Source organism: Apodemus sylvaticus, chromosome 18 (genome assembly GCF_947179515.1).
Source record: "Apodemus sylvaticus chromosome 18, mApoSyl1.1, whole genome shotgun sequence".
In the NCBI taxonomy this organism is placed as follows: Eukaryota; Metazoa; Chordata; class Mammalia; order Rodentia; family Muridae; genus Apodemus; species Apodemus sylvaticus.
This window is the reverse complement of record NC_067489.1, coordinates 65,667,196-65,687,918: the sequence shown is the minus strand read 5'-3', so window position 1 is coordinate 65,687,918 and position 20,723 is coordinate 65,667,196. Positions and strand designations below refer to the sequence as shown.

The 20,723-nt window shown below is 40.2% G+C and overlaps 1 protein-coding gene and 1 long non-coding RNA gene across 9 annotated transcripts in view; one reads left to right on the top strand and one right to left on the bottom strand.

Annotated features, from left to right (window-relative positions):
• The window catches only part of Psd3 (pleckstrin and Sec7 domain containing 3), a 528,621-nt gene that overhangs the window by 215,078 nt on the left and 292,820 nt on the right, over nucleotides 1-20,723 (top strand). For all 8 annotated transcript variants that reach the window (XM_052162839.1, XM_052162837.1, XM_052162836.1 and 5 more), the window contains one exon: nucleotides 6,283-6,391. In XM_052162839.1, the coding sequence (XP_052018799.1) occupies nucleotides 6,283-6,391 (109 nt within the window). The remainder of the gene's footprint in view (nucleotides 1-6,282; nucleotides 6,392-20,723) is intronic.
• LOC127668947 (uncharacterized) overlaps nucleotides 7,246-20,723 on the bottom strand; it is a 47,809-nt gene continuing 34,331 nt past the window's right edge. Inside the window, exon 3 of the long non-coding RNA XR_007974248.1 lies at nucleotides 7,246-7,393. This is a non-coding gene — a long non-coding RNA (uncharacterized LOC127668947). The remainder of the gene's footprint in view (nucleotides 7,394-20,723) is intronic.

Genomic DNA, 20,723 nt, shown 5'->3' with positions numbered 1-20,723 from the left:
GACCATTCCCAGGAAGGAGAGGTCAGCTTAAGGCATGCTAAAGAGATAGGTGGAACAATCTGATCCTTCCTTTTTCCAATGTTTCTTCCCCCAGAGCAGTAAATCTAGCCACATATAAAGTATCCAGGAAAATGTGATTTTCCTTTTTCTTCTTCATCTGTTTCAAACATACTTTCTTTAACATGTTGGACGCTCTCCCCAGCATTTTGAGCTTCCTTATTCTTTCTCTAAATTCTCCCTCCCCACCTTGCTTGCTTTTTGACCTCTGTGCTAGCTTAAATGGAATGCTCCCCTACCCTCCCTTCTCTGCCTCGGGCTGCATCTGCATTTTACCGTTGGTTTGCCCTGGGGGTTCTCTTGCAAACTCTAATAACATTGTCCTTGAGCTTCTATTTGAGTCCATTCTTAGTTCCTCCTGTTAATGATTTTAAGAACCCCAAGAAGGAACCTTGATTTACCACTCTAGATAATGTCTCTTTTGCCTTTGTTTATTTCGGATTTCCCTGTTGTATTTGCTAGGCTCTTAACACACCACAGACTGAATGGCTTATGCAGTAGGAATGAATTGTCTCCTAGGTTTAGAGATCAGCAGTCCATGACTACTGAGTTAGTACTTCTGTGGTCCCTTCTAGGGCTGGGCTGCAGATGGCACCTTCTCCCTGTCTTCATGTGGTCTTTGCTTTGTCTATCTATCTGTGTCCCTAATGTTGTTTTCTTAGAACGACACTAGCTTAGGTTAGGACCTATTCTGCTGATCTCAGTATAATGACCTCCAAACACAGTGTAGTTGAAGTATGGGGTTAGGGCTTCCACATGGGCTGTTCAGAATACAACTCATCCAGGAGCACCTAGCCATGCTTCTGCAGCGTCAGCCCTAATCGTCAGCTCTCTGACTGCATTTGGCTGGTAAGTGTACAGTACCCTGTTGTGGTGGACTCGGCTTGTGCAGATAATGGGAACGGAAGGGATCAAACAGCATCAAATGTGGACATGAATGTTAGAATTAAGTGCTGGTTTAAAGGGAATTGTGAAATATATTTATAGTTTTCAATTTACCTTTTCATCTTTTCTGGCTCAAAGCACTTTGGAATACTCAACAGACTCTTACATCATATTGAAGTTGAGATAATTAGAATAGCGTGTACAGTGTCTGCCTGAAGGCACACCCTCCTTCCCCTTCCCCTCCTCCTGGCCACAATCATTTTTCTGCCCACTCCCCTGAAGAAAGTGAGTTTTACTTATGAAGTTTTCTACTTTGTTTTCTTTCCCCCTTCCCTATTTTTCAGCCTGACAGAAATTTTATATGATGTTTTTTATTGTGCCTTTATTTTTAACTATGGTCTGTGACAAGAGGTGGAATTTGTGTGTAGTATTAGTACCTAAAAGTTTCAGATTTCAAATTAAAGATGTTCTTTGTAATACTGGCTTACCTACTTCTTAGTCCTACTGAGTGCCGAGATCACAGGTCTGTGTCACCTAGCCAGCTATCCAGATTCTTTAGTACTTTTATACAACAGGGAATCCGAAGTCTAGACATTTATGTTCATTGAAGAGTAGCAAAGTTGGATTTTAGTCCTGATCACCTAACTCAAGTTATAAGTCCTTTACTTCCTTTTAAATTACATTTTAGGTGTCAGGATTTGAATACCTCCTGTATGCTAAAACACACACTCCTGCTGCTAAGCTCATCCCCAGCCCCTGTTCTGTATGCCTATTGAAGAGATTTATGCTCCTAAGAGATTGTGATAAATCAAAAGGAGTAAGTTTTATTCAAGTAGTAATACAGATTGAAAAGCATACTACTGAATCATGCATGTCTTTAATCAAGCTGATTATTTCAAATACAGTTTTTCAGAGGTCTATGATTATTGTAGAGCTAGGTGAAGATTTAAAAGTATTAGCATGGGAAGAGCAGTATCAGCAGGGCTCACAATCTCAAGATAATGAAAGTAAGGGATATTAATACCTTGATTCCAGCCTGGATGAAGGTGTCCCCATAACTGCCAAAATATGGAGTGCTTTGTTAAATTGCGACACTTTCATCTATTTATTTATAGATAGAACAGCCCATAAAACAATCTTTTTCTTCTGTGAGAGTCTGAGTATGCGTGGAACACTGCTTCGCTCTCAGCTTTAGAGCCTGCAAGTCTAGGCACTCAAACTGTGGTCTGCCCAATATCAGACCTGCCAACACAGCAGTAAGACGGCCAGTTGATTCTTACATACACTAGCGTATGAAAAGCAGACCTGTCAGGAGCTGTGCTGCAGGCCATGTGATGCCGGGCCTTCAGCATCACCTGGAACACTGCTAGGAAGTACACATGTTCAGGCCCCACACTAACTGAATTTGAAGCACTTGAGTGCACCACAGAAATATTTGTTTTAATAAGTGCTATGGATTATTTTATGAGAACTCTCTTATATCAGTGTATTTGAAACAGTTTTGATCATGACATATGGAGAAGTATACTTTAAATTATGACTGTGTATACTTACTGTGCTGGTTAGTTTGTATTAGTTGTACTTAAAACAACCAGGAGTCACTTGGGAAGAAAGGGGGACCCCAGTTGAAGACATTTTTGGTTGGGGCTGGAGAGATGGCTTAAAGGTTCAAAGCTGTAGCTGTTCTTCCAGAGGACCCAGCCTCAGCTCCCAGTACCCCACAGTGACTCACAACTCTATGTAACTTCAGTTCCAGGGGATTCTCTGGCCTCTGAGGGGCGGCACCAGGCGTGCAAATGGTGCACACACATGCATACAGGCAAATACCCATATATGATGTTGATGATGATAATCGTAATAATGATAATAATAAAATTGGCTAATTTGATAGACCTTTGGCTATGCCTATGAGAGATTATCTAGACTGATGGCTACTGTGAAGGGCCCAGCCCCCTCCGAGCTGTCTCATCTCCAGTGGGTAGGCCTGGGGACTGTGAAAGCTAGCTGAGTTCCAGCAAGTGAGCAAGTCAGGAGGCTCACTAGGCTGTGCTCCTCCATGATTTTCGCCTCTGTTCCTGCAGTGAATTTTCTTAATTGTGGACTGTGTTCTGGAAGTTGGAGCTGAAATAAATCTTCCTCTTCCCCAGCTTGCTTTTGATTAAAGTATTTTATCTCAGAAAAAGAAAGGTAACCAGGACACTTACATACAACCGTACATTTCTCCCATCTCCTAGAGACACATAAGCATAGACATGACTTAGTTTGAGGAAAAAAAATCTTTAAATGTCTTTTTATGTTTTTGTTTTTTGAGTTTAAAAATATTTATTTTATGTGTACGATTGATTGCCTTCATGTATGCATATATATCATGTGTATACATATACATCATGTGTGCCTTGTGTCCTTGGAGATCAGAAGAGTGTGATGGATCCCCTGGAACTTAAGGATGATTATAAGCTACTGTGTGGGTTCTGGGAGCCAAACCTGTGTCCTCTGTAAAAGCAACAGGTCCATGTTTGATTGCATCTGTGGATTTACAATATGCAGATAGGGATCGCCAACTATGTACTTAAAATATGTTAATATTTAAAAAAAATGCCAAATTTCATCTGAAGTGAGAATTAGGATGTAAGTATTTTTCTGACTTCCAGAAATCTTGGGATAGGCTCCACCGCATAGACCAAAAGTCAAAGATTAGAGCTCAAGTGAAACTTTTCTTTAGAACAGTCTTCAAGCTCTAAATGAGACTCTAAGCCAAAAGATTGTCTTTGTTGGAGCTGCTGAAGGTGGCTTGGGAGGTTACCTGGCAGTCCGAGTGCAAGTCGTCCGTAGTATTCCTTCCCTAATCTCCTCCCATCTCGACATGCAAGCCTGACTCCTTGATGCCATGCTCAAGAGCTGAGTGCTCTGGATCTAGACTGTATGGAATCAAATCCAGAATATGTAATTTATTATCTCTACCACCTTGGACACATTACTTACTCGTTCATTGATTCCTTTCGCCATCCACGAGCCTGGCATGAAAGCTGTGCTCAGTTATCCGATTGCTCTGAGCATTAGGTGATGCGGTCCATACATAGCACTAGAGCAGTGCTCGCCTGAGAGTCCGTGGTTAATAAATCTTATCCATTATAATTATCCTTGATTTAATCTTTTCCCTACTTTCTTAAATCTGGCTGACCAGAACATTCCGCAGACCGTCTCTCTACACAAAGGTCTAAATTAACCTACTTTTGTCTACTTGCCATGAGCTTTAGTCTCTTAGATTATTAAGCTCCTTTGTGTGATAGGCCTATGGTCTTTTAAAATATAAGTGAACAATCTTTGAAATGTAAATAAATAAAAATATTTGCCAAAACGTTTTGATAGCCTTCTTTCAAGTTCTGATTAAAATGAGGCCTCATAGTCAGGCGGTGGTGGCACATGCCTGTAATCCTAGCACTTTGGGAGGCAGAGGCAGGCAGATTTCTGAGTTTGAGGCCATCCTGGTCTACAGAGTGAGTTTCAGAACAGCCAGGGCTATACAGGGTTTTCGAAACCCTGTCTCGAAAAAAACCAAATCCAAAAAACAAACAAACAAAAAAACCCAAACAAACAAACAAAAAAATGAGGCCTCATTCCCCAAGCACCCATGTTTGATTACTCAGTGCTTCTGAGAGCCCTGTTGCTGTCTGTCTGTCTGTCTGTCTGTCTCTGAAATGGACCCCTTACATGTTCTTAAGATTGTCTTGGCCTGCTCTCAGTGTCGGTATGGGTCATTTTCAAATGGCTGTCCCTCTGCATAGTACATGTTTCTGTCCTTCCCAGCATCTCATTTCTGTAGCTGTCACTTCCTCAGAAAACTATACACTACCATCTTCCCCAAATTAGGTCACCTTCTTTGGGAATCCCTGGGGGAGTTCCTTTGATTAGCCAGAAGCTCTCTACATACACAGATTATCATTATTTTCTCTCTGTTGGGGAAAAGGATAATTAATCTGTACTGTTAAACACACTGCACTAAGAAGAATTTCTAGAGATGAATCTTGTACAATATAAAAAATAAATGATTGCAGAGGTATTTTAAGGAATGCTGCTTCAAAATTCTGCAATAATAATATAGAAGAGCAAGGTGAGGGCATCCGGGATGGCCCCACATGCTGTACCTGGCTGCTGTAGGTGATGGAGATGTAATTGGTCCTTCTGTCACTGACAAACATTTCTGCTTCAAAGGCAGTAAGTCCTGAGATATCCTTGTTTCAAGTGGTTACATGATTGTCCACGTAACCCTTGATGTCAGTGCTGCCCAGAATGAAGAGTCAGTTATGAGTCCTACACGAGAATAGATGTTTTTAAGTCAAGACATCCTATCATATCTTGGATGTTTTCATTCACAATAGAGGCCAGGGGGATGACTCCATGGTGGGCATAGATCAAATTTCATTTATTAGTTAATTCTAGGCCAGAAATAGGAACTACTCAAATTTCAACACTTGTCTAAAACCAGTCAGGAAGGAGGTCTTAGGAATTGTGATGTGAACCAAATTTACCCTGGTAGTTTTTCTTTAAATAGCAGCCTTTTAAGAATCTGGGCAGATGCTCAAATTTAAGACAGATTGTATCAATGGAATTACTTACAGTTCTGTGTACTCCTTGGCTAGCTGAGTGGTATTTCTGATATACAGATATGGTAAGTTTTGGAGAAAGGCTACTTTCTTCTTGGTGTGGCTCAGCTAAACACCTAGAAAGAATTACTTGGTGTTAATCATGCAGAAAATAACATAAGGTTTTTAACAGCTAAAAACTAGCATAAACTTACTGTGTGTGTCTGCGTGTGAGAGCCTGTTCATGTGGGTGCATATATGTGACAGCCAGAGGTTAGTTAGCCCTTGGTGTCATTCCTGAGGAGCCAATCACTTTGTTTGAAACAGGGTCTCCTTGGTCTGGAGTTCACTGAGTAGGCTTGCATGGCCGGCCGGCCTTCCCAGGGCTGGGGCCACAGACTGATGGCTCCTGTGTGTGTTTGTTGGTTTCAATGTACGTTCTAGATATTGGCCTCAGGTGGTCATGCTGACATGGCAAGCACTTTACTGAGTCATGCATGCTTTGTGTATGTTCTTTCCCTACCTGCATACACATCACATGAATACTATTTTTTTGGCTGGGTCTTATTGATGAAATCATGTGTCCTGATTATATTCTGATTTTTTTGGTTTGTTTTATTTTGAGTGATTATATCGTAGTGTATCAAGCATGTATATATGGTGATGGTTTAATCATTTCCTTCTTGGGTAATTTATTTCGTCATTATTTGTTAGGCTGTATTCGTGATGATGTCTTTGTTTGGTTCTCCTTTTGCAGGCAGAGCCGTTTGTTTGGGTTAACAATGCATCAGCACATTCCCAGAATGTGGCCAAGGCAAAGTACGAATTTCTGTTTGGCAAGTCAGAAGAGAAAACTCCAGATACTAGTAAGTGTTTTAAACATTGTCTTCCAGGTAAGAGATGTGTGGTCCTTCTTATTTATGCGTCCCGAATTTACCCGCATCATTTCCTGTTTACCCTTGTGAAGCCTCCCTCTGTGCTCCCGCTGTTCTCCAGAGCTGTAGTTCCTACAGCTTGCTCTAGGTAATTTCAAGTCTGATTTTTGAAGACTTTTCAGCTTCTGACACTTCAAGTTTCAAGAATTAATTAATTGTCATTAAATTTTTATTTTCCATATTTACCACTGTTCTCTATAACTATATTTTTGGCTACCAATGGAGAGTCAATACCACAATTTTTTTTTAGACAATGTAATCTTTTTTTTTCCCCCCTCAAGACAGGGTTTTTCTGTGTAGCCCTGGCTGTCCTGGAACTCACTCTGTAGACCAGGCTGGCCTCAAACTCAGAAATCTGCCAGCCTCTGCCTCCCAAAGTGCTGGGATTAAAGGCATGCACCACCACCGCCCAGCTAGACAATATAATCTTAAGAGAGCTTTCATCACATTTTAGAATTAGAAGCAGCACTCTTCAAAATAGCTTAGAATAAATAGAACTAATTTTAGTACCAGTATCAGTCATCCTACTGACTGACTTCCTTAGGGTTCCAGCACTGTGCTATGGACTTTGAACATCGTATTTTATTCGATCCTCAGGGAAATCCCATAAATTGCATCTGTTATGCCCATTCTCAAGAGGTGGAATCTGAATTCCTTTCCTTTCCGTTACAGTTGCCTGACCCAAAGCCTGAGCTTTCAGTCCATGGGAGCAGGGCGTTTCTGAGTGCATTTTTCTTAAAGAAAGTGAGATACGCGGTCTTAAGAGTTTCAGGACACTTACTGTGTCTGTGGAAGAGTGGTGGTGAAGGTGTATTGGAAGCCAGAAAGCGGCGAGAGTGCGTGCTTTGGAGTTAGACTTCCTGAGTTTGAATCCCGGGCTTGTAACTCACAGCCTGTGGCACTGTGCACATGATCCAACTTCAACTTTCCAATCTGTAAAAAGTGATTTCAGTGACACGTCTCAGTTATTTTGTGATATGCACAGACCTCAGAACCATGCTGGGATGTGGCAAGTGCTTCTGGTTTTGTTTGTTGTATTAATAAGGATGATAGCAGGTCCTTATGTCTGTGTCCCTGACCTTCAGCTGTAGAGTAGAATGAAAATCATCACTCTTTTCACCTGTGTTGTTATTTAACCCTCGTTTTACATGTATAAGGGGTTTGACCTAATGTGGTTGGTATTTGGTTGAAAACAGAACAAGTAATTCTGCATTTAGGATTGGTGTGATAGTTGGGATTGTGTAACAGCATTTTAAGATTTTCAAGAAGTCATGCATGCGTTTGCACTTAATTCTTGTAGTCTTTTTATGGTCTCTACATTTATAATCACCTTAAGACAGTTTGGAAATCTTCCACTGCTCTGAAATTTAGATGCCATCTTGTGGGTTTCTGCTTTTTCGCTTTTTTTGCTCTGATGAAGCACAATTTTTACTAATTATGTGTCTTAGGGCTTTACTGCTGTGAACAGACACCATGACCATGGCAACTCTTATAAGGACAACATAACTCTTATAAGACTGGCTTACAGACTCAGGAGTTCAGTCCATTATCAAGGCAGGAGCATGGCAGCATCCAGGCAGACATGATGCAAGAGGAACTGAGAGTTAGTTCCACATCTTCATCTGAAGGCTGCTAGTAGAAGACTGACTTCCAGACAGCTAGCATGAGGAGTCTTATAGCCCACACCCACAGTGACACACCTACTCCAACAGGGCCACACCTTCTAATAGTGCCACTCCCTGGGCTGAGCATATACAAACCATCATATTATGTAAACAATGTGTAATATTCTCTGTATCGGTAGTGAATAGAGCTATTGGCATGAATGTGTATCTGCTGGCCTTCTTACTTACAGTTGGGTGAAATATATTAAAAAGCAGTTAAGTGATACACACCTTTTGTACCACCTGGTCAAATATTTACTGAAGAGAAATTTAAGTTTATACCCACTTTTACAGGAATGTTTGTGACCTGCCCGTTTGTTTTGCTGTTTGGGAAACCAAGCAAATTTAGAGCTTATGCTTTGTAAAATTAACAACAGAAGACTGAAATGAAGAAAGATAGGTAATGGTAGGTGACTCTCTGTGGTTCTTTTCAAAACTTGTCATTTCTGCCTTAACACTAATTGTCTTTGATTCAGTATAAAGTATATGCTGCAGTCTCTTCCTTAGTCACTTGAGATTTGTCCTTGAAAACTACAAAACAAAACACTTGAAAAGGAAGAAGCACACATAAGTCACTGGGCCAGAGGCTGCTTTGAATTTTTCTTTCTTCCTTTTTGGTTAAGTCATGTAGACCGTGAATGAAACTTGAAGTCTAAACTGTAGAGCCGAAGGATAAAGTGGAAAGGGCGAGAGAAATGTGTAATTTTGCAATCTTAAGACTGTACTAGCTCAAGTCTAATGTTTTATAAGTCTTTTGAATCGTATAATTTAAAGTTTAGTGATATAAATATTGTATTATGAATATATGAAGAAAATAGAATTTTAGAAATATTTTTATTATATTGAAAAGAAAATGAAGCTTTCTATTAAGTCTTGTTAAAGGATTAAATGATATTTTTAATGTTCTTGGCCCATCACCTTATTTCTCCTGATGTCAATATTTAACATTTCTGGTAATTGAACCCAACCTTGTAATTCTCCTAGGGGTATAGAATTGAGTTCAGGGTACGGAGTATCCAAACTTAAAAGAAGTTTATAGTGGTTCCTGTTAATGTGACGCCCGCTAAAGAATGCCCTATATATTAGATTATTCCTGCAGCATGTATGTTGGAGGCTGACACAGAACAGGAGAAACAGCAGATGCTGAGTAGACAGGAGAGACTGAAAGGAAATTCCCTGTGCTGGACAGAGGAGTCAAAGTCAGAGGAAAGCTGGTTCCATCGCCAGCCGGCCGGCCCAGGAAGGGATGACTTTGCTCTGGTGAGAGCAATTCAGGTGCCCAGCAGTAGCAACACAAGAAACTAGCATGGAGTTTTTGCAAAACTGGACACTGAACGTGGAAATTTTTGACTAGAAAAACTGTGCCTTACCTAGAAGCTGTTAGAGTATGGGGCTGTGGCTTGATGTACCAGTTTTCCCAGAGTTCTGAAGGTAGGGCAAAGTTCAGTTCTTGTGGAATTGAAGCCCAAAGTTGGGATTGCACAACTTTGTGCAAGGTCTAGGAAGTGACATAAAGAAGTGTCATAAACTGTTGCAAAATGTAATGCAAAATTGCAAATTTTTTTTTTTTTTTTTTTTTTTGCAGTTACAGATAGTGAACTGAAACTACAACAACGGGGTATTAGTATTCTAATTAGTTTAGTTGTTCAATCCACACCTTTGCAGAGAGAGACTCAAGGAAGGATTGTCTAGATTGGGCTGGCCTGTGGGCAGGCCGTGAGGGATTCTTCTCTAATTTTGGTCAGCTGAGGTGGAAAGATTGATCCTGAGTGTGGGCAGCCCTGTGTAGGGTTGGACTTTCAGCCGCATGAACAGGAAAGGAAGCCGGGCAGTGAGAATGCATTATTCCTTTGCTCTCTTGCATGTGGATATAACCAGCTGCAGCAGTCAGGTGCTGGCCTGGACTCCTGCAGTCGTGCACTATAACCTGGAAATAATTGAAAGGCACGCTGCTTTTTGTCAGTGTGTTTTCTTTTCACAGCAAGAGCACTGGAGCTGAGACGGGTTTGTGTTTCATTTCTGAACTAGAGCCTGATCCTATTTCATAATCTGCCATTGCCCCTGCCTACCAAGTGCTTCCATAGGAAAGTCGAGAGAGAGAGAGAGAGAGAGAGAGAGAGAGAGAGAGACAGAGAGAGAGCGAGAACACGAGAACACACATCCTGAATCCCAAGCAAATCCCACCTCTCATACATGTCTGCTTCCTTGTTTCAGATCTGAGCATGCGTCCGTTTGTTCAGTGTTCAGTTAGCTGACGAGTACTCTGTACCACGCAGGTCCAGGCCTCTGTGATAGTTTTTGTTTTCTATTTCTGTGTTTAATTATTGACCAGATTTTTTTTTTTTAGAAGGGGTAGGGAGCCAATTTTATTTTATACCCCAGGATTGCCTGTAACTTACTGTTCTCCTGCCTCATCCTCCCGAGTTTTGAGATTCCAGGCATGTTCCACCATATGTTCTCGGATAGTTTTAGATCTTAACTAAATGAAAATCTCCAATTATCAAACTGCCTAACAGAGAGATTGTTCTGGTTTATATTCTTATTGCCAAATTTAATCAGGAAAATGGGCTTTCACTTTTAGTCTGTTAGATGTAGACATTTATTTTTTATTTTAAGATAGTTTATATGTTATCTTAAGTATAATGTGAATTTTAGGCTTTTAGATCTAAAACAGTGTGTGTGTGTGTGTGTGTGTGTGTAAGAAATGGAATCTTGAGTATACAGGATGAAAGAAATCGAGAGGGTCAGCTCTTCTCCCTATCTTCCAGGGCTCCTCTGCTAACACAGTGTTAAGTCATGACTGTGCACTTGCTTTCTCTCCACCCTCAGCCAAGGTTCATTCCTTCTTCATTGGTGTTTTTTCTGTAATGTAGGTTTGCTATTATAAACATTGTTGGCTGTTGCTTCATAGCTACTGCTTACAAATTCTGTGTAAAATGACATTGTTTGCATTTTTAAGTATTATTATGTAAAACTTCCCCTCTCAAGGTAACTGAGCAGTTGGCTCAGGACATTGTCATGGAAACGAGGATGCAAGGTCTCTGCTTCTTCTCCCGCCCTCCAACAGAAGCCTCTGGAGTCTGTCTTTACTCTTACCAGACTTTTGCTGTTTATACTCGGCATTTTAACAATACCAAAGGCTTTTGAACTTTTAATACAGATTCTAAATAGATGAATTTGGCTGTTGCACTTAAGAATTGCCAAACCCCAGGAAATCATCAAACTCAGGGCTGAAATCAACCAAGTTGAAACAAAAAGTACTTGTCTTAGTCAGGGTTTTTATTCCTGGATAAAACATCATGACCAAGAAGCAAGTTGGGGATTATTGAGCTTACACTTCCACACAGCTGTTCATCACCAAAGGAGGTCAGGACTGGAACTCAAGCAGGTCAGGAAGCAGGAGCTGATGCAGAGGCCATGGAGGGATGTTTCTTACTGGCTTGCTTCCCCTGGCTTGCTCAGCCTGCTCTCTTATAGAACCCAAGAGCACCAGCCCAAAGGTGGAACCACACACAAGGGGTCTTCTCCACTTGATCACTAATTGAGAAAATGTCCCACAGCTGGATCTCATGGAGGCACTTCCCCAACTGAAGCTCCTTTCTCTTTGATAACTCCAGCCTGTATCAAGTTGACACACAAAATTAGCCAGTACAATTGACCCCTTATCAACTTGACACACAAACACATCACTATTAAGCCTCAACCCTTACTTTCTTATTCATCCCCAAGATCTAAATTACTTTAAAAGTCCCACAGTCTTTACAAATTAAAAGTTCAATCACCTTAAAATGTCCAATATCTTTAAAATTCAAAGTCTTTTAAAAGTTCAAAGTCTTTTAACTGTGGGCTCCACTAAAATACTTTCTTCCTTCAAGAGGAAAATATATCAGGGCACAGCCAGTAAGAAACATCCCTCCATGGCCTCTGCATCAGCTCCTGCTTCCTGACCTGCTTGAGTTCCAGTCCTGACTTCCTTTAGTGATGAACTACAACGTGGAAGTGTAAGCTCAATAAACCCTTTCCTTCCCAACTTTCTTCTTGGTCATGATGTTTGTGCAGGAATAGAAACCCTGACTAAGACAGTACTATACAAAGAATCAACAAAACCAGGAGCCGGTTATCTGAGAAAATCAGCAAGATAGATAAACTCTTAGCCAGACTAACTGGAGGGTACAGAGACAGTATCCAAATTAACAAAATCAGAAATGAAAAGGGAGAAATAATAACAGAAACTGAGGAAATACAAAATATTATCAGATCCTACTGCAAGAGCCTATACTCAACACAACTGGAAAATCTGGAAGAAATGGAAAATTTCCTAGACAGATACCAACTACCAAAGTTTAATCAGGATCAGATAGACCATCTAAATGGGTCCCATAACCCCTAAAGAAATAGAAGTGGTTATTGACAGTCTCCCAACCAAAAAAAAAAACCACAGGACCAGATGGTTTTAGTGCAGAATTCTATCAGACCTTCAAAGGAGACCTAATACTAATAATACTCTTCAAACTATTCCACAAAATAGAAACAGAAGGAACATTACCCAACTCATTCTATGAAGCCACAATTTCGCTGATATCAAAGCGACACAAAGATCCAACAAAAAAAGAGAAATTTAGATCAAGTTCTCTTATGAATATTGATGCAAAAATATTCAATAAAATCTTTGCCAACCGAATCCAAGAACACATCAAAACAATCATTCACCATGATCAAGTAGGCTTTATCCCAGGGATGCAGGGATGGATCAATGTACAGAAATCCATCAATGTAATCCACTACATAAACAAACTCGAAGAAAAACACCACATGGTCATTTCATTAGATGCTGAAAAAGCATTTGACAAAATTCAGCATCCTTCATGTTAAAGGTCTTGGAAAGAACAGGAATTCAAGGCCCATACCTAAACATAATAAAAGCAATATACCACAAACCAGTAGCCAACATCAAACTAAATGGAGAGAAACTTGAAGCAATCCCACTAAAATCAGGGACTAGACAAGGCTGCCCCCTCTCTCCATATCTTTTCAATATAGTACTTAAAGTTCTAACTAGAGCAATTAGACAACAAAAGGAGGTCAAAGGGATACTAATTGGAAAGGAAGAAGTCAAATTACCACTATTTGCAGATGATATGATAATATACTTAAGCGACCCAAAAACTCTATCAGAGAACTCCTACAGTTGATAAACAACTTCAGCAAAGTGGCCAGATATAAAATTAACTCAAACAAATCAGTAGCCCTCCTATACTCAAAGGATAAGCAGGCTGAGAAAGAAATTAGGGAAATGACACCCTTCACAATAGCCACAAACAATATAAAGTATCTTGTTGTGACTCTAACCAAAGAAGTGAGAGATCAGGAACTTCAAGTCTTTGAAGAAAGAAATCGAAGAAGACCTCAGAAGAAGGAAAAATCTCCCATGCTCTTGGATTGGCAGGATTAATATAATAAAAATGGCCATCTTGCCAAAAGCAATATACAGATTCAATGCAATCCCCATCAAAATCCCAACTCACTTCTTCCTAGAGTTAGAAAGAGAAATTCTCAAATTCATCTGGAATAACAAAAAGCCCAGGATAGCTAAAATTGTTCTCAACAGTAAAAGAACTTCTGGGGGAATTAGTATCCCAGACCTTACTACATTACTACAGAGCATTTGTGTTAAAAAACTGCATGGTATTGGTACAGTGACAGGCAAGTAGATCAATGGAATAGAATTGAAGACCCAGAAATGAACCCACACACCTATGGTCACTTGATCTTTGACAAAGGAGCTACAACCATTCAGTGGAAAAAAGATAGCCTTTTCAACAAATGGTGCTGGTTCAACTGGAGGTCAGCATTCAGAAGAATGCGAATTGATCCATTCTTATCTCCTTGTACTAAGCTCAAGTTCAAGTGGATCAAAAACCTCCACATAAAACCAGACACACTGAAACTAATAGAAAAGAAACTGGGGAAGACCCTTGAGTACATGGGCACAGGGGAAAAGTTCCTGAATAGAACACTAATAGCTTATGCTCTAAGATCAAGAATTGACAAATGGGACCTCATAAAATTACTAAGTTTCTGTAAGGCAAAGGACACTGTCAAAAGGACAAAACATCAACCAACAAATTGAGAAGAGATTTTTACCAATCCTACACCCGATAGAGGGCTTATATCCAAGATATACAAAGAACTCAAGAAGGTAGACTTCAGAGACCCAAATAACCCCATTAAAAATGGGGTACAGAGCTAAACAAAGAATTTTCACCTGAGGAATACCAAATGGCTGTGAAGTACCTAAAGATATGCTCAACATACTTAGTCATCAGAGAAATGCAAATCAAAACAACCCTGAGATTCCATCTCATATCAATCAGAATGGCTATGATCAAAAACTCAGGAGAAAACAGGTGCTGGTGAGAATGTGGAGAAAGAGGAACACTCCTCTACTGCTGGTGGGGTTGCAAGCTGGTACTACCACTCTGGAAATCAGTCTGGCAGTTCCTCAGAAAACTGGACATGATACTAACGGAGGACCCTGCTATACCTCTCCTGGGCATATACCCAGAGGATTCCCCAGCATGTAATAAGGATACATGCTCTACTATGTTCATAGCAGCCTTATTTATAATAGCCAGAAGCTAGAAAGAACCCAAATTCCCCTCAACGGAGAAATGGATACAGAAAATGTGGTATATTTACACAATGAAGTACAATTCAGCCATTAAAAACAATGAATTCATCAAAATCTTAGACAAATGGATGGAGCTGGAGAACATCATACTAAGTGAGGTAACCCAGTCTCAAAAGAACACTCATGGAATGCACTCACTGATAAGTGGATATTAGCCTAGAAGCTTGGAATACACAAGACACAATTCACATATGAAATGATGCCCAAGAAGAAGGAAGGAGTGGCCCCTGGTCCTGGAAAAACTCAGTGCAGCAGTGTAGGGGAATACCAGGGCAGGGAAGTGGGAAGGGGTGGATTGGGAAACAGGGGGAGGGAATAAGGCTTATAGGACTTTCGTGGAGGGGAAATCATTTGAAATGTAAATAAAGAATATATCGAATAAAAAAAAAAAAAAAAAAAAAAAAGAATTGCCAAACCCAAGAGGTGTATGTTGTTGCACCTGAAGTGGAAGAGAAATAGCCTGTGTCCGCCCTCTGCTGGCCACGAAAGGTAGTGCACCAGAGCACTGCATTTTCTTAGATCTACTGATTGATGGCCACTTTCTCTTTTTCTTTTCCTAAATATATCCCTACTATGTTATTTGGAGGAGGAATCTATTTTCTTCAGGGAGATATGCTTCTTATAATAACTTTCTGATAATTGAATTTGTGTTAAGTTTTTTCTAGGTCGTTACATAACTGTTGCCTGTAGACTTAGACTTAATTCTGATTAGCTGTACTGCTTAGATCTCTGCCTCATTTTTGGATCTGTGTGTGAGTGAGTGTGTGTGTGTTTCTGTGTTTGTGCATATGTGTGTGTCTCTGTGTCTGTGTGTGTCTGCATGTGTATGTGCGCGTGTGTCTGTGCGCGCTTGCGCCTGTGTATGTGTGTGTCTGTGTGTGTGTGCGCGTTCGTATCTGTGTGTGTTTCTGTGTACATTTGTGTGTGTCTGTGTGTGTGTGTATGTGTCTGTGTCTGTATGCGTATGTGCATGTGTGTCTGTGTGCCTGCGTTGTGGGTGCATGCGTGCATGTATGTGTGTGTGTGTGTGTGTATGTGTATGTGTGAGCAAGTGTGCATGCTTCATTACCTTCCCGTTGCTTTCCCCATTCCCTTTGGACTTGTGCTGTCCTGCCTTCCATCTTCTTGGTCCCTCAGTGCTGACAAGGCTCTGGGGTTTGCTCCCTGCCTATCTCCTCCTTATTCTTTCTGATCACTGCCCAGGCCTTTTTTTTTACCCTGCGTGTCTGGAGGCTGAGTTTTGTTCTGGCTCGATGATTGTGAAGACCTTTCTGTAATATCTTCCTTTACCTCTGGGGATATCCGCTCTGTTATTTTTCAATGATTTCCCTGCTACTCATGTTAACGCTGTCACCCCTGAGCTTCTTCTTGCATTTATGTTTTGAGTCTCTTGGGTTTTCATTTATGTGTTGTGTCTCTTGGGTTTTCATTCATGATTTAAAATCACTCCACATCCTTCCCCAACTTTTTTATTTCAGTAGTTGTATTCATAATTTTAGTCACTTCTTTGTTAATCTTCAATGCAGTTTGTTCTTTCATAGATACACTATTTCAAATTTCTTATTAATTAATCAGAATTCTTTTCTAAGATTATCCTGTATTCCCTGAATTTATGCTTCCTTCAGGGTCCATTCAATTTCATTAAATTTTGGACTTCCTTTGGAAGGCAGTCTTTTCCCTCAGATGATATTACAGTTTGTTTTTATAGTGATAGGTATGAATTAAAGTTTGTCCCCAGGTATAGGTGAGGCTTTTCTAAATGTGTGGTATGTCCTTTGTACAGAGTAGGGCTGGGGCGAGTCTGTGAAGCAGGGAGGAACAGTAGACTGGCCCAGGGGTAAGCTTCAGTCACACTCAAGTCGCTGGCCCTGCCTAAGCCATCCACAGTGCAGAGTGGCCGAGCAGAGCGGGGGGTGGCGCCATCATGGGCAGCTGACAGTGGGAACTTTCCAGTTAGTCCGGAATGGCGCACCCCCACTCCCCGTGTCACATGTAGATACTTGCTGAGGGCTGGGCTGCTAGATTCCCTGGGTGCCTCCCTTTAGGAGGAGTGTGCCCGCAGGATGATTCGGGGGTGTGATGTCTCTCATCAGTGATTGTAATGTTTGGATATGTGTTGCTTCTTGAACACCTTAGAGAAAAAGAAGCAAATTTTGTCTCTGTCCTCCATAGTGACAGAATAATTATTTTTGTAGAAAAGGTAGAATTATATTATTTCATTGAGATATAATTTATATAACTATAAATTACCTTTTTAAAATATGAAATTCATTGCTAACCTGTTATAATTTTGTGTCCGTGATCATAATTTATTAGGGGCGTTTCTTTTTTCACAAAAAGAAGTGACTATACCAGGAGCATTCTCCCGACAACCACACTTAACCTCTTGTCTCCTTCCACAGGCTCACTTATTGTAGATACGTTAGAGAAATAGAGTCTCTTCTACCTGGCTTTGTTCTCTAGTGGGTTTTCTATGCCATTAATGATGTTTGGAATCGTCTACTGTGCTTGCTAGCTTACTGTTTGCTGTCTTTGGAGAAATGTTCATTCATATCCGTTTTCTGATATTTGATATGGTTTATCAGTCTTTCACTATTGAGTTGTAAGAACTCTTTATATATTCTGTATTCTGGTCCCTTGTCAGATGTATGATGTGAAGATTCTTCTCCTCTTGTGTTCTTGACAATATGAAAAAGTTTAACCATACCATAATAAAGTCAAGTTCTGTTTTCTTATTTAGTCTTTTGGTGGAATATCTATTTGCCTACTCCAAGGGTTAAATATATTTATTTATGCCAGTGTTTTCTTTCAGGTTTTTATTTCTCTTATTTGTAGGTCTGTCATCTATTTTGAATGAAAAAAAGAAAAGAAATGTTTTATGGTGGTGTCTGTGTATCTGTGTGATTGTGGGTGTAGACCACAAGATAACATGCAGGGAAGTAAACTTTCTTCTTTTACCATGTATGTCCCCAGAGATTAAATTCAGTTCATCAGATTGGGGGCAAGTGCCTTAACATACTGAGGTATCTTGCCAGTCCATTTTTTGAAGAGTTATGTTTTAGTCTGTTTGTTATATAAAAATGTGCAGCTAGGTAATCCTGATAACAGAACAAGAACATGTTAGTATTGAGTGAACACTACTCTGTATACACAAAAACAAAAAGTTAAACAGAAATATAACAAGAACAGCAGCAAACAAGCAAATAAAAATTGGCATTGTAGCACTATGGGTCACAGATTAGTGCTTATTCTAATCTTTGTGTGTAGTTGTAGGGTCTGGGGAAGCTAGGACTCATTACTTTAAGAAAAACACAATTTTGACATAGAAACCACAGATATACAAAGGAATGAATGATAAATCCACTAATTATAAGGTTTTCTGTTGACTTGTTTTCTTGTCTCCACCACAGATTTAAGTCAGTTTATAATTTCATGGTGAGTCTTTTTGGAACATTACATCACACTTGGTCTTTTCTCTGTTCAGACTGCTTTCCATCTATGTAAACAGCAGAAAAATGACTTTGTAGTCTATTATACCATTATTATGTTAAATGTGCGCAGTAGTACTTAGCTCTTACTTCATGGACAGATGGCCTCCATTACTTTATCTGGACCACAGACCATGTTTGGTAGGCCATAATTTCATCTGGTTTTGCTTTGGTCAAATGAGCTGGAGAGTAGTCATAAACCCTCCTTTTGGTAGGATGGCTCATGCAGTAGGCCTACCTCATACACTGCTGGTCTCTATGTCTGCAGAATGGGCTGTTCCTCAGCAGCCTCCGCTGTCTGATTGGGACTGCTTGGTGCTTCACATACGTAGATAGCCATGGAGTATTGCAGACACAATCTGGAGGGTGTGCTGAATGAAGGTTTACTCCTTGTTCCTACTGTCCAGTATAGTGGTTTTTTTTTTTTTTTTGCCATTTTTAGACATGATGTCCATTACTAAATTATTATTTATGTGGTGCTATGAATGGCGGGCCTACTGCATGCTAGACATGCACTCTAAGGATTCAGTTGCATACCTAGCCCTGTTTTTTTTTCTACCCTTCCTTCCTTCCTTCCTTCCTTCTTCCCCTCCCTCCCCTCCCTCCCTCCCTCCCTCCCTCCCTCCCTCCCTCCCTCCCCCCTCTCTCCCCCCCTCTCTCTCTCTCTTTTCTTTCTTTCTTTCTTTCTTTCTTTCTTTCTTTCTTTCTTTCTTTCTTTCTTTCTTTCTTTCTTTCTTTCTTTCTTTCTTTCTTTCTTTCTTTCTTTCTGAAGGGTCTCACTGCAGTCTAGGTGATCTTTGAACTCAAACCTGCTTTAAGCAGTGAGTGCTAGGGTCACAGTGTAGACAACACACCAAGGATCATTTTCTTCCCTCACTGCCTTCCGTTTCAATCCTCTTTGTCCCCTCCCCTCTTTTTTGTCCTGTTCAATATGTAATCCAATAATTACATATTGAAAAGCTAAGGAGCCAAGGTTTATGACATAGGTTTGTAGTCTGGTTACTCAGGAGACTGAGGCAAAATAAGCATTTAATCCTGATAATTCCAATCAGTTTGTGCAACATAATGTGGACACACACACACACACACACACACACAAAACTGATAAGCAGAATTTAAATTTTTCTTGAGAGTAAAATCAGATTAGCTTTGGGATGAATAGTCATAGGTCAGTTAGAAACAAAAAATTTTCATCCTAAGAAATTTGCTGCACGAAATATAAATAACACCAGACTTTTTTCATGAGCTTACTAATCATTTATGATTAATCTGAAATGATTTCCATGTTTTCCCATGTTTTATATTGAAGAGATAGTTTCTTACTGACATATGCACTCTTGGGATGTTGTTAGGCCTATATCCTTGAGATGTAGAATTCGGAAGGAAGAATAATTGTTGGGGCATGGTCTGTTCACAGAGGGTGTTTTAGCAGTGTCTCCTGCATTTCTCCTTGCCAAGCTATCTCAGTTCAAATTTCCTCCTTTTATGTATCTTCTCACTTTTATTTTGCAAAGCAGAGATTACATATTGGTGTCTTTAATTTATGCTTTAATTGACCTACTTGTGCAAAAATAAAACTAGTTATTACAATTGGGGAAGTGTCGTGTGACATTACAGTTCTGAAGCTCCTGGTGATGAGGTTGTGACAGTAGCATTCAGCTGTGCTGTCACTACCTGTGACAACCAGGCCCCCATCAACAGCCCTCTCATGTGCTCTCATCCTGTTTGTCAACTAGGACCAGCAGGCACGTGGCCTTAAGGCCCAGCATTACAATCTTAGCTTATGCCCATGTTTGTGTTTGTGATATCAAGGAGGTCACATGATGCAATCCAAAGCTGCATCCTGTAATAGATTTTCTTAAATCCAATAAATGCTTGCGGCTTTAAAGCCTCTAAGGCACACAACATGCTGTTTTTCTTTCTCTTAAAGCGCCCCCTTTCCTGCATAGAAGGAAACTGTATAGAAGTTAGGACCACATATATGGATCTGACCTCTAATTTGTGGGGCCAAGACTTTTAGAGTTCTGTGAGGGTAGGATGGGACAGTACTGGAAAAAGTTGTTTTATGTGCTGTGTGATGTTTAGTGTAGGGAACATTCCTGTGGTGTGGGAACAATCTAATTATTTGTGCTTAGGGTATGCTATATAAAGACTTTCTGAATGATCTTTAATATAGAGTTTCTTATACAGCAACTATCATATACATCCAGAGCAGATTGGGCTTTTGGTTTTGACTTAGGAGATGTATTAAAAGTTGGGTTAGGATGTTGAAATGTTCCTCACTAGGCAGTAGTGAGGCTACTGCATAGTTTCATGTACCTGTTCCTCTTGACTCCTGCCTTGCTTTTGGGGTGATTTTCCCCTTTGACAAATAGTGTCTTGCTAGCATATAATTTTATATAATTTCAGTTACATTTTTG